At 45.6% G+C, this 13,721-nt stretch overlaps 1 protein-coding gene across 2 annotated transcripts in view; it reads left to right on the top strand.

Annotated features, from left to right (window-relative positions):
- The first annotated feature begins 3,752 nt into the window (after positions 1 to 3,752).
- The window catches only part of LOC308590567 (phospholipase A2 inhibitor NAI-like), a 177,357-nt gene continuing 167,388 nt past the window's right edge, over positions 3,753 to 13,721 (top strand). The window contains exons 1-5 of one of the 2 annotated variants that reach the window (XR_014009794.1): positions 3,753 to 3,930; positions 5,418 to 5,525; positions 6,782 to 6,928; positions 10,505 to 10,636; positions 11,963 to 12,349. Coding sequence is in view for 1 of the 2 variants with exons in the window: in XM_081200718.1 (XP_081056844.1) it covers positions 3,882 to 3,930; positions 5,418 to 5,525 (157 nt within the window). In the remaining variant the exon portion in view is untranslated. Of the gene's footprint in view, positions 3,931 to 5,417; positions 5,526 to 6,781; positions 6,929 to 10,504; positions 10,637 to 11,962; positions 12,350 to 13,721 lie in introns of those variants that run through there. The other variant, XM_081200718.1, reaches the window with a different exon arrangement.

Raw genomic sequence — 13,721 nt, forward strand, 5'->3', positions numbered from 1 at the left:
CTGCAAGTTGATTTTCAGGACCATTTGGATACTGCTGGCTCATTGGGTTTGGGGCTCTATTTCCGTGGATGCTGGTACACTCAGAGCATTGGCAAGACACTGCTGTTACCCGCGATTTAACCTTTCTTGAGTTTTTCCCCATTGTAGTAGCAGTGCACATCTGGACCAAGGAGTTCAAGTACCAGTGGGTCTGTTTCTCATCAGATAAGCAGGCCGTGGTGGGCAAGGCAGTCATCCCACTCTGGCAGAGTCTTTGCCCTCTTGCACACTTTTCTGCTGCGATGCCTCGGGTTTAATATTGTGTTTTCCGCACGTTTTATTCCTGGTGCTAATAATGATATTGCTGATGCCCTATCCTGCTTTCAGATGGAGCGCTTCAGATCCCTGGCTCCAGGTGCCCAGAAGCTTCTGGAATATTTCCCAGTCCAACTTTGGAAACTTGGCAGCAGCTAGTTTTCCAGGGAGTGGTGGCATCTATTTCTCCTTCTACTTTGAGGTCTTATAAGAAGGCCTGGATGGACTTTTTAGCTTTCAGAGTGCAGCTCACAACTAGTCCTAGCACAGAGTCATCTTCTACACAGCAGGTGTTGCAGTATTTGGCTCACCTGCGTTTTATGGGTCGTGCTGTGAAGTCCATCCGAATTCATTCGTCTGCCATTTTATTTTTCTGTAAGTCCCTTTACTCCTGAGACCCTTGTGCAAAGTTTGTGGTGCACAAGGCTCTGGAGGGCTGGGCCAAATTGCGGCCACCTAGGGCACCAGGAAGACGGACGGTCGCATTGGACATTATTTGTGCTATGCGCAACATGCTGAGGGTAATTTGCTGGTCTACTTATGAAGTGAGACTCTTTTTGGCAGCATTTTCAATTGCATTTTTTGGTGCACTGCGTGTGGGTGAAGTGATGCTGGAGTCAGCAGGTGGAGGGGCTCCTATGGGCTTGTTTTTGCAGAACATTCAGCTGTCTGATGCTGATCTGGTGCTCACTATTCACAATTCAAAAACTGATCAGTTGGGCAAAGGCGCCTTGATGAGGCTGCCTGCCACTGGTAAGCCCGGCCCATGTCCAGTTAAGGATGCCAAGAAATATTGTCACTTTGCCTACCTGGGGATGGTCCCTTCCTGGTTCACGAGGATGGATCCATGTTAAGGAGGCATCAATTTGCTGCTCTAATTGAGAGCCAGTGTGGTGTAGTGGTTAAGAGCGATAGACTCGTAATCTGGGGAACCGGGTTCGTGTCTCCGCTCCTCCACATGCAGCTGTGGGTGACCTTGGGCCAGTCACACTTCTCTGAAGTCTCTCAGCTCCACTCACCTCACAGAGTGTTTGTTGTGGGGGAGGAAGGGAAAGGAGAATGTTAGCCGCTTTGAGACTCCTTCGAGTAGTGATAAAGCAGGATATCAAATCCAAACTCTTCTTCTTCTCTTCTTCTTTTAATGCGTAAGGCTATCGCAGCATGCCTCCTGTCGGCCAGCGAGTTCACACCTCATTCCTTTCGTATTGGGGCAGCTACCACCGCTGCACATTGGGGCCTGTCCGTCGACAGGATTAAGGACCTAGGCCGCTGGAAATCTGAAGCATACAAGGCTTATGTTCAGATGTGGTGTTGCGGTGCAGTTGCTAATGTTATTTTGTTCATTCCTAGGTCTGGCTATCCTGCATGTCTGGATAGTTGGGCACAGCATTGTCCACTGGGTCAGCAAGAGGGCAGCGGAGTCTGAATTCGGATGCAGGTTCGGGCTCCCTGACCACGTGAGCGTCTTCTGGGTGTCCAGATGAGGAATGCCTTGGGAGGGGCTTCTCCCAATGGTGCAGACGAAGGTGTCTGTGGAGGCACGCCTGCGGTGGTGGTGGTGCAGCTGAGCGCAATTGGCGGAAGCCCCTGGCTGAGCTTGCGGTCCCGCTTGCAGGAGGACTTTGAAGAGTTGAAGGAGGCTCTTCCTGGACTCAAAATTTGGTCACTGATGGCAGTGACATGTGGCAAGGTAGCCAATGCCCAGCTGCCACCAGGAGGGCCAAGATGAGCACCCAGAGCACAGTGGCCAAAAAAGTTCTGGCCTTGGGCAGGGATGGTGAGCTTTCACCCAAGCATTACCTTCCATGATGCGTCCCTTTACAAGCTTGATGGGGTTCATCTGTCTGTGACTGGGAATGATTTTTTTGGCTGACCTCCGTGTCAGCAGGGTTAAGGGATTGGTTACAGGTGTGAGTGGTTGTTGGCGAGCACGGGGCTCGTGTGGAGGATAGGCTCTGGTTCAGGTGATAGGGATACACTCTCGCCATCCCTATGTGAAGGGTATTCCATTAAAGGAATCCAGGGACTCAATGGTTTGGTCAACCCTGTGAGGGGGTTGTGCCCGTGCCAGAGTCCAGGGGGACATCTGGCTGGTGGACATAACCTGTTCCCAGCTTTCCGCCTATGTGGATGTTCACCCTAGGCTGACCTATGCTGGTGCTCTGGGTCAGCGCTACCTGCAACGGTGCAGGCAGCTAGTCGAATCAGGGCCTATGCAACCACTCACATGCTGTAATAAATAAAGTTGTGGCCTAAATTCTGCCAAAAACCAAACCAAAATTTGAGTCTTGTCAGAATTTGTTTAAAGGGAAGGTTTAAAAGTCTGAACACACAATTACTATTTATTGAATTTATATCCCACCCTTCCTCCTCAAGGGGCCTAGGTCAGCAAAGAGGCATAAGATTGAAAAACAAAAATGAAGTAGAAACAGATTAATACATTCTAAAAACAATTACAATTCAAAACATACTTCCATCTAACAATATTGAGTGTGCCAGGAACAGTATTAAGTGATGGCCCCACTTAGGACTGAACTTAAGCATTTCCTGCCTAAACATTGTGTCAGTCAAATCAGAAAACTGATTCATTCCTATCATGTAGGCATGTTTCTCTTGTGCAGCTTCGGGTTGTGTTGTCCAACCTGTTTTCAGTTGCTCTCCCACATGCTTCTCTAGTGTTTGTCTTCCTCTGGGGGCTATTCTTTAGAATGTGTGATTGTCCATGGACCCCGCCCCCCCAAAAAAAACTTCATCCGAGGCTGGAGCCATTGTTGTAGAGCAAGCCCTGAGTAAGATCGGCCCTATCAGCCCTGCCACAGAGATCTGAAACTTTTATTTTCTCTCTCTTCTGAGCCTCAGGCAGCCATCCCTGTTAGGAGAGGAAGTGTCTGACACACACAAATCTCTGGGTCTCCTCACTTTCAAATTGATCCGTAGGCCCAGAAAGCAGTGGTGCTGTGTTCGCATCCCTTTGGGCATCACATTCTCAACATGTGATCTGCAGCAACTGGTAGTAAGAGGCTTACTGCCTCTCATACTGGAGGGAAGGTAGCCACCATGACTACGTTTAAAAAGATACTGAGAAGCTACAAAACTGACAATGCAAAGGAGTGGTTCCATGGATGCAAGCAGGTTCCAGGTTCACCTGATTGCTGGGAAGATAAAGAGATGTGTGTGTGTGATTGTTGATTACTTTGTGCCTTGTTGGGAATAGGTTACCTCCACAGGCCTTGTGATAAAACAGAGCTGGAGAAAAGACTGGAAAGAATTCACTTCTTTAAAGTTCCAGATGACTAACAATGAGGGTGCGGTTGGACTGGAAGAGGCATCTGGCTGGCTGCCACAGAAGTCCTAAAAATGATTGCATCCACAATCAAAAAGGGAGCTTTGTGTTCCAATTTTAAAAAAAACAGGATTTTGGGGACAGCATGCACTCTCTGTTTCCATAATATCCCACCACTCCTTCCCAGCTAGAATTCTCAGGCACCTTTCCTTCTCCTATAAATTTTCCCAAGCCAGCTTCTTCTTCCACAGCTCACCTGGTGGTTTGTTTCAAGTGCTCCTTGGCTTTTGATCGCTCTGCCATTATGAAGGCTTTCCTGAGTATGTGCTTTCTCTTTGTCCTAGTTTCTTCTGGTGAGTAGGAATGTTTCTCTTAATCATATCTGGATGGGTGTTAGCAGGGGTCAGAATGGAAAGACTGAAATAGGTTTTTGGAAGAGAAAAGGAGCTGAAAATATGGATAAGAATAGGAGGATCTGAGAATCTGGACTCTAAATTTTGGAGAGGGGAGAAGACCAGCAAACTTCAGTTACATGTTCTAAGTTACAGACCTCATTTTGAAGTCTGGAAAGGAGCACTGCTTTTATGTTTATTTTCTTTTGACTGGGAGCTTGGTTGAGTTGAATGGGTTAGAGGTGGATTAAAGGAGCCAAGCGAACATGGATCTGAGTGTTAAAAAGAGTGAAGACTATGGTTCATTCACAAGGATTTGTGAATGACCCATAGAATCTCAACTCAGTTTCAGCTGTAAGGAATCAGTGGCCCAGCAGAATAAAGGGACCGCTCCAAATTGCAAACAACTGAACTCAACCACAAGGCAGTGAGTCATTATTTCTTGTCATTCAGAGTAAAACAAGTGTAAATAGAAGAGTGGAGTATTAGGAGTTTAGAATGGGGCACAAATGTGTCCAACATGCATCATGGACATGCACCTCATACATACCTCACATTCAGATGGTGTAGCAAATTTTGTAAAGGTGACTATTACACTAGTAGAGGGTATTTCTGTTACTTGAGGTCAGCTCAACAATGTGACACCCAGATTCTTTCATATTTTTTCTTCCTGAAGCAGTGATTGGTGACACCAAATGGAGAAATGGGGAGTGGGTGGAATAAAACACAGGGATCTCAGGTGCTGCTTGACTTCAAGGTAAACAGTTGCGCTTCCTGTGCTGTTCTGGCTACCCTGTTTGGGATTGATACACTGTTCATGAAGACCTCATGCAGCCTGTAACAGGTTGCCTACCTGCCATCCCTGTGTTGGTAATTGACAGTGTTTGGGAAGGAAGGTGGATGGGGTAGTCTCTCCTGGTGCACCTTTCTTCCTATAACCTTCAGGCCCTCCCCATCCAGCCAACAGCTATTTTTTTGGCTGTTGGTAGCACACTTACCAGCACCAATAACGTGGCTGTGTATGGAAGTGTGTGATAGTACTTATGAAATCCTATCTAAAATGTCACTGCTCAAATGGTTGGTGATGGCAAGAACTGAGAACAACACTGGGACTATGAGAGGGAGGTTTGAATCTTCCTATTGCCATGTGTTGAGGTGCAGGGAAATGTGTGTGCATGGGAATAAGGCTGTGCATGTGTCTGTGTCTGTGTATATTTGTGTGAGAGAGAGATAGACGAGATGGTGTGTGTGTGTGTGTGTGTGTGTGTGTGTGTTTGTGTACACATGTGGAATCTTGAGATATGTAAGATTCCTCGTGTCTGTTAATAGTGGTTTGCATCCAACAGCTGAGATCAAGGTCAGATTTCTCTCTGTGAATGTATGTAGATGTCATTTCTCAAGGAATGAGAAACCCATGGCACTGATTGTTTCCTACTCTTTCCTCCTAGATGTATGGCATCAATGTTACTGGCATATTTACCGTGGAAGGGGAGTGTCAGAGTTCTGTCGTATTGGAGAGGATAGCTGCATTTCAAATTTTACTCGATTTAATATAGGTGAGTGTAAAGCCTCTTAGTCCAATAAAGCTGAGTGTGTGGGTCCTGTATTATCAGGGGATTATAATAATAATAATAATAGATGATGTGCATGTATGAATGCAAAATGACCACAGACTGTGCTCTTGTCAAAATGTCAAGAAGTGCAACAATCCGGTGACAGCTCACATCTTCAAACTCCGACAGATACATTCTAAAATCAAATGAAGCCATAAGAGATCTATTTTTAAAAGAACAAACATTTATCTATCATCCATCCCCACAAAGGCTTACTTGCAAAACATTTTTCATTTTGTGAGAGCCAGATTGAGGCGAGATCAATGGAATGAAAAGAGTAGAGGGAAAAGGAAAGAACAGGAAATAATACAACCTGCCGGGGCTCTTCAGGAAGTAGGAACAATACTGTATATAGAGAGGACAAACCAACTCTATTTTCTGTATTTTAGCAATAAATATTGTAACAATGTTGTAACAACAAACAATATTGTAGTGTAACCATAAAACAGGAATTTAATGTTTCTGGGGCATCTCGATTTGAATGAGTTAACTCTATCATGCCATAGTTTGAAAATTGGACTAGAGAGTCCATAGCCACAGGGCCCCATCCTTCCCCCCCCCCCATGAATCACTTGCCTGTTTTAAGCAAAGAGTGTAATATGCTAGGTGATTCTAAATTGTATTTCTATTACATCCACAAACTCCTTTAGTATCATTGGGTGCAGCTCATCGGGCACTTGAGATTGGAATTGACTTAAAATAGCTAGTTGTTCCCTTACCACCTCTTTTCCTTTCTTGGGCTCCAGCTCCCTCCTTACATTCTTTATTATGTTATCAGCAGGTTAGGCACTTTTCTTTTGGGTAAAGATGTTGTCACTCAGCAGCATTTATCTGACTTCTCTGTTGCATCAATATGTATACAGTGGTACCTCGGGTTACATACTCTTCAGGTTACATACGCTTCAGGTTACAGACTCTGCTAACAAATAAATAGTACCTTGGGTTAAGAACTTTGCTTCAGGATGAGAACAGAAATTGTGCTCCAGTGGCATGGCAGCAGCAGGAGGCCCCATTAGCTAAAGTGGTGCTTCAGGTTAAGAACAGTTTCAGGTTAAGAAAGGACCTCCGGAATGAATTAAGTACTTAACCCGAGGTAACACTGTATTAGGAAGCATCATATAAATTTCAATCATTAGGGGGATGATTTGAAAAATTTGGGTTTTGAATTATACCTATTTCTTTCTTTGTCCCTCTCACAGATGATACGATAATAAAAACAGATATGAGGGGATGCACTTCAAATTGTACGCCAGGGGATTACAGCTTTACTACACTAGAAGATATATATTTCCGACGTAGAATACACTGCTGCAAGGGTAATAATTGCAATAACCAATCTGCACCTGGTAAATATCTGCATGCTTTTGCAACTACATACGGTTAGAATCACCCTCACCACCTGTTTCTCAAAGAGAAAGCGGATAGCCTATGTTAACTGTTGATTGATCAACAGCTTCAGATGACCCCTGAGAATGTGGAGAAAACACCTTGGATAAATTGGGGGATTTGAGAGAGAGAGAAAGAGAGAGAGAAGAACAAATGTCCTCCTTGTTCCTTGATAGCCGTGCTGACCCTGGGTGTTATTCTGTTGTGCAGATCCGAGGAGGAAGTGAGGGGAACCATCTGTTGGTACTAATGGCCATCTAGAAAACTACAAAGCAGCCCTGCTGAGGGGTTGGGTTGAGGGTGCCCTCTGCAAAGGGGTTTTTTTTTGGGGGGGGGTTCATCTTGTGTGGGTTGAATTGTCTGAGTGCACTCCTTGGTGGAAAGGATGAGAACCAGGTAGCAGATGTGTGCAGCTCCACCTATCCTTTGGTGGGAGATGGCAATTTATGAGAGCGCCTGTTTGCTGTTGGGAACAGTAGATCTGTGTGAGTCTTGGGTGGTAATTAGAATGGCTATTTCAATAAATGATGAGTTTCAATGTCTCCTTGGGTTTGTAATACTAATAATATTTGTACCCCACCCATCTGACTGGGTTGTCCCAGCCAAACTTAGTGGCTTCCAGCTTAAACAAAAACATAATAAAACATAAAATGTTAAAAGCCTTCCAATACAGAATGTCCAGGCTGAATGATCGGGGTAGAGATGCTTCTTCAGGTATACTGGTTTGTGGCTGTTTATGCCCAGAAACATACTGGGAGCCAGTGTTTGTGTTAATTTTTTTATTCACTTTCAATAACAATCTTCCAATTAATATCAAATCAAATCAATGCATATTACAATAATAACAATACCACCAATTATATATTCCAATAATAAATAATTTTGGGGAATTCCCATGTTCTAGTTGTCTAGAGATATTCATCCTCATTCATGTCTCTCATGTTTCGGCTATTTTTCCAAATTCAAAACTAATATTATTCATCCTGATTCTCAGTCTAATCAGTCGTTTCTGTGGCTCACATCTTCTGTAGCAAAGTTTTTGTATTGTTAACACACAGCAGGCATTTTTTAATTCATCTCCTTCTCTGTCCAATTATTTTGGTATTCAGTCCTCTTATCTCTCCTTTGACTGCCAAGTTCTCATTAATGGCAACAGGCTTTGTTGCGTGGCGATTCCCGCCCCCTCCCACAGATGGAGTAAATAAAGACACCAGACACCAGAATTTAGGTTAATGGGTGAAAATGGCCACAACTTTATTGATTACAGGTAAGAGCGGTATTGGCTTTTAGGCATTGGCCCTAACAGACTATCCGGTCTAACCGGGAAGGGTTAAGCATCATCAGGGGGAGCCTCCGAGATGCACATCCCTAGGCACTCCCCAAGGGGTTAGCGCTCGGGAGCGCGCTTTAGGCCCTAGCCTCCGTAGGTTTCGGACGAGGCGACGCCCCTCGGAGTCCTTTAACGAACTACCCTTCAAGATTTGGGGGAGGTGATGGCGTTCCTCCCCCGACTTCATTTGCATAACAATACCCCTGCCAATGCCTAACCGCCAAAACCAAGGAGTTGTGACGTTTTGCTATGAGGTAGGCGAAAAAACCAAGTGGCTTCAACATACAGCCAATTAGCCAAATGGAAAAACTCCTACCAGGCCCCTTACGGTGATCAGCCGAAGCCCATAGCAAAGTCCGAGTGCAAACCTAGAGGGTGGGTGGATGGGAAACCGCAGCTGCTGTAGGAAAGAAAAGGGGCGAGCCAGGGCTGCCCCGACCTTAAGAGCACGTGGTAAGCCCGTCCCTAGCGCCAGCCGATTGGCTGGCACCGAGGGCAATGAATATTAATGAGAAGGGGAATCCCCGAGTCCCACGGAGCTGACGCCAGCCCCGCAAGATTGTAGATGGGGGAGTGAGCCTGAAACCCTGCCCCCTCTTTAGGTCAGGAGTGGCTTTCCAAAAATAGAGTTTATAAATGGCAAGTCAACAAATTCTCTCTGATGCCTCTTAATGACCTGATATCTGCATATGTCTGTATAAAATGCTGTATTGTGGTGCATGCTTCCCGACTCTATGTTATGTGAGAATTATTTGAATTCCTCCAAGATCAAAAGAACCCCCTCCAGCTCCTCCGGGCCCTAGAAGAGCTGGCAGGGATCCAGTGCTCTCCGTCCTACTGTCCATAATTTCTGTCCACTGGCGCCAGGATGCAGTGTTATATGGTTCCGGCAGCTGCTCCCACTCACCAATCATAGAATCATAGAATCATAGAGTTGGAATAGACCACAAGGGCCATCGAGTCCAACCCCCTGCCAAGCAGGAAACACCATCAGAGCACTCCTGACATATGGTTGTCAAGCCTCTGCTTAAAGACCTCCAAAGAAGGAGACTCCACCACACTCCTCGGCAGCAAATTCCACTGTCGAACAGCTCTTACTGTCAGGAAGTTCTTCCTAATGTTTAGGTGGAATCTTCTTTCTTGTAGTTTGGATCCATTGCTCCATGTCTGCTTCTCTGGAGCAGCAGAAAACAACCTTTCTCCCTCCTCTATGTGACATCCTTTTATATATTTGAACATGGCTATCATATCACCCCTTAACCACCTCTTCTCCAGGCTAAACATGCCCAGCTCCCTTAGCCGTTCCTCATAAGGCATCGTTTCCAGGCCTTTGACCATTTTCGTTGCCCTCCTCTGGACACGTTCCAGTTTGTCAGTGTCCTTCTTGAATTGTGGTGCCCAGAACTGGACACAGTACTCCAGGTGAGGTCTGACAGCCCCACATAGTGTGCTGCCCCACATAGTGTGCTGCAGTAGTCCAAGTGGGAGATAACCAGAGCATGCGCCCCTCTGGCAGGAGAGTGTACAGGCAGACAGGGTCTCAGCCTGCCTAACAAATGGATCTGGTAAACAGCTGCCCTGGACACAGAATTAACTTGTTCCTCCATGGACAGCTGTGAGTCCAGAATGAGGCCCAGGCTGTGCACCTGGTCCTTCAGGGGCATAGTTACTCCATTTAGGACCATTCAACTCAGATGCAACTATTAAACATAACACTTATTTATCAACAGCATGAAAGAGAAGAGAGAAAGAGAGTGAGAGAAAATAAGTGCAAAAGTAGTTCCTAATCTCTCACCCCAAATGACAGACCATCTTCAGTTATCTTCTGGGAGCGTTCATTTTCTCACCTAGCCTTACAACCTGGTAAATCTCAACTTCCCACAAGAATCTTGCCAAGATATTGATGCCAAGAGGTTTCTTTGTCACCTCCTGCAGTAAGTCCTTCCCTCAAGAGTGAAATTCACCCATAGTGTGGGTAGAGTCTCTCCAGTCTATCTCAGGACAGCAGCAACTAAAATTGCTCCCTTTTCTTCATAAGCTGGTTGTCAGACTCTTCAACTGCATTGAATGCACACTTGATTCTAGAAGCAGAATGTGATGGAAACACTGCCAACGTCTCATAGGATTAGATAACTGAAGCCTAGGAATTAAAATAGAGACATCTGGTCTGGATTCAGGTGTTGATTCTAATGGTTGCTTTTGGCAGAGTCGGATCCGCCCTACAACGGTTTGGTGTGCCCAGGCTGTATTTCTTCCAGCTTTGAAGATTGTCAGGACTCAGAGACTGTCAGGTGTAGAGGAGAAGAGAATCTGTGCATAGAGTTTGTGATGGCTTATTGTAAGTACTCTGGTTAACCATTGAGTCAGAGGTGGGAGGTGGACGCAGTTTGCTAGGGTGTGTGTGGGGATGCTCTCTCATTCAATCTGTGGCTTCCTGCCAGAAAATACATAGTATGTGTACGGGAAGGGGAGTTTTCTTTCCCCAAATAATATTAGCATTCCAATAGGCTTTGCATATAATGTGAGTGGGTGGCGCTGTGGTCTAAACCACTGAGCCTCTTGGGCTTGCCGATCGGTAGGTCAGTGGTTGGAATCCGCGTGATGGGGTGAACTCCCGTTGCTCGGTCAAAGCTCCTGCCAACCTAGCAGTTCAAAAGCACTCCTGTGCGAGTAGGTAAATACTGCTGCAGTGGGAAGGTAAATGGTGTTGCTGTGTGCTCTGGCTTCCATCATGGTGTCCTGTTGCACCAGAAGCAGTTTAGTCATGCTGGCCTCATGACCCAGAAAGCTGTCTGTGGACAAATGCCAGCTCCCTCAGCCTGAAAGCGAGATAAGCGCCACAACCCCACAGTTGCCTTTTACTGGACTGAACCGTCCAGGGGTCCTTGACCATCTTTACTTATATGGAAGAGACCAGGTGTTGGCAAGATTTACCTTGCCTGGACTGGATCTGTCCCACGGAGCCCCTCCGTGGGTTGGATAGTGAGTGTGCGTGAGGGTGCAAATCCTGCGATCTCTGGCATTTGCCTGAGTCTGCACATGCACAGACGCGATTTCCAGCATCCTTGCAAGTCTGCGCATGTGAAGACACAATTCTGGCATCTGCGTGCGTGATTTCCAACGCCGCGGAAGTGAGTCCCTGTGCTGTTACGTGACATGCCACAGTGCGGCGCAGGAACTCACCAAGTGGGTTGTTCAGTTCTGGGGCGGCTCATGGCCAGTTAAACGGCTTCTGTGTCCCATGGGGCATCTGGATGAGACTATGTGCTTCTGCCTCTGGTGTGTACATGTATATGAGAAAGAGACAAATAATCTGTTTGTTAAATTACAAACACACACCCACATACACCCACACACCCACCCACACCCACCCACACACACAGAGAGAGAGAAATTTAAAGAGCCTTAAATATAAACAACTTAAAGCAGCCATGGATTTTGAATTCCATATCCATGTGGGTTGGGCCCCTGCTACATAAGAACAAAGTTGACTTTTATTTATTTATTTAAACATCAGTATGATATTAGGATGTGATTTTAACATGATTCTATATGCACAATACAGTTTATAATGATTAAAATGTTCCCATTCTCTGTCTCCTGCACCCTGTGACCTTGGTACTACCCAAGGATTTGTATGACTATGCTTTTTTCTCTTTATTAGATGGCTTTAGTCGTTCTGATATGGCTTTCAAAGGCTGTGCAACACGGGATTTTTGCACGCTGGCAAGGACATCAGTGGCTTATGATTACATTTTTGGCAGAATCTATCAAGCACAATGCTGTCATACTGCAGCACCACCAACCTTGAAGAGTAAAGAAGTCCAACCTTGATGAGTAATTAGAAGATAGCAAAGTCTTCCCCTTTGACATCCATGATTTGCAGCTGCATTGGGGGAGGAAGTTGCTTACCTGATATTGGGAGTGCAGAGAAAGTGGGGTTCACAGGTCTGCAGAGTCCCCTATTTGGCATTTAGTGTAGGGTGAATGGGATGCAGGGATGGATAAGCTAAAGTAGAAAAGTGGGGCTTGGGTACTCTTCCTCATGATATTATAGTGTATGCTTAAACTTCTCTTGATCATGATCACAATAAAATGGTATGGCAAATAAAACTGTGTTCTGTGTCTGTATTGGTCAAATAAAGAATAAGCTCCTTTTCTCATGTTGAAGCCCTTTGGACCTCTCATGGAGGGGACACATGAAGAATTTGCCAAATAAAGGGTCTTTGGTGGTGTTGGGGATGGTGGGGAAGGGCAGTCTTTGCAGAGGGAAGGAATGGGTATGGTTACAAAAGTTGGGTGGCAAGAGCCCAGGGCATTCCAGGCACTCACACAAGGTTTGTGCTCCTTTGGATAACTGAGACATATCAGAGAATGTTGTGGCTTTAAGAAATATGGTTTATTCGCCTATTTAGACCTTCAGGTGAAGCATGGGCCTTTTAAGAGGGGATTGTACCCCACAGCAGTGTGTGCGGCCTTCTAGCAGCCTGCCCATGGAGGTGTGAGATTTTGACCAGCTTCGGCCCATCTGAAGCTGATACAGGCTCGTCTTATCTTGAGCCCAAGCAGAGCATCGTCACACAGCAGAAGGATAAGCAGGTAATGTGCCACATGCTGACTTTATTTACAAGCTATACTGAGAGCATACAAACATGTATCCTGCCTCTGCAAGAGCAGAGAAGCAACTACCCCTCCCGACACAAAGAAAGCCGAGAGAACACTGAAAAACAGGAAACCAGTGTACGTCACATCCAGTCTCCCATTCCCGTGGGAACCCAACAGTAACTTTGACTGTGGAATGTAAACAATTGTCTTGTGACAAGCATTTTGCTGCTCAGTGAGGGAAACAGAAACCAACATCCTCCCCCTTTCTGTGAACATCACTGGGCAGCATGTTCGTACAGTATCAGTACAAACCCAACTTCTGCACATAGGTACAGTGTTGATCCCTTGATACAACCTTGGACAATACATCAGCAGGAATTTCATTACCTGGCATATAGGACACCGTTACGAGTCCCTTCTGAACACATTCCCTAGCATGTTGCAGTTTCAACTGCAAGTGCTTCGTGCTTTGCTTACAACCTTCAGAATTCAGCAAAGCCAAACATGCTTTGTTGTCCTGATAAACCTGGATTGGACATTTGACAGGAATTTTCATGTCTTTGCACAATTGTAACAACCATTCACAATCCTTCAGTGAATAAGACAGTGCATTCAATTCAGCTTCAAAAGTACTTAAGCTAACTGTTGTTTGCTTCTTGCATGACCAATCAAATAGACCCTGATTGTACATGTAGCAAACTCCAGACAGGCTTTTCCTGTCTGTAGTGTCACTTCCAAAACTTTCATCTGCAAATATCTCAAGACCACCAGACTTCTGATTGCTATATCTCAGTCTGTAATGCATACTGCCTTTCAAA

Source organism: Podarcis bocagei, assembly GCF_964188305.1.
Source record: "Podarcis bocagei genome assembly, chromosome: 7".
Classification (NCBI taxonomy): Eukaryota; Metazoa; Chordata; class Lepidosauria; order Squamata; family Lacertidae; genus Podarcis; species Podarcis bocagei.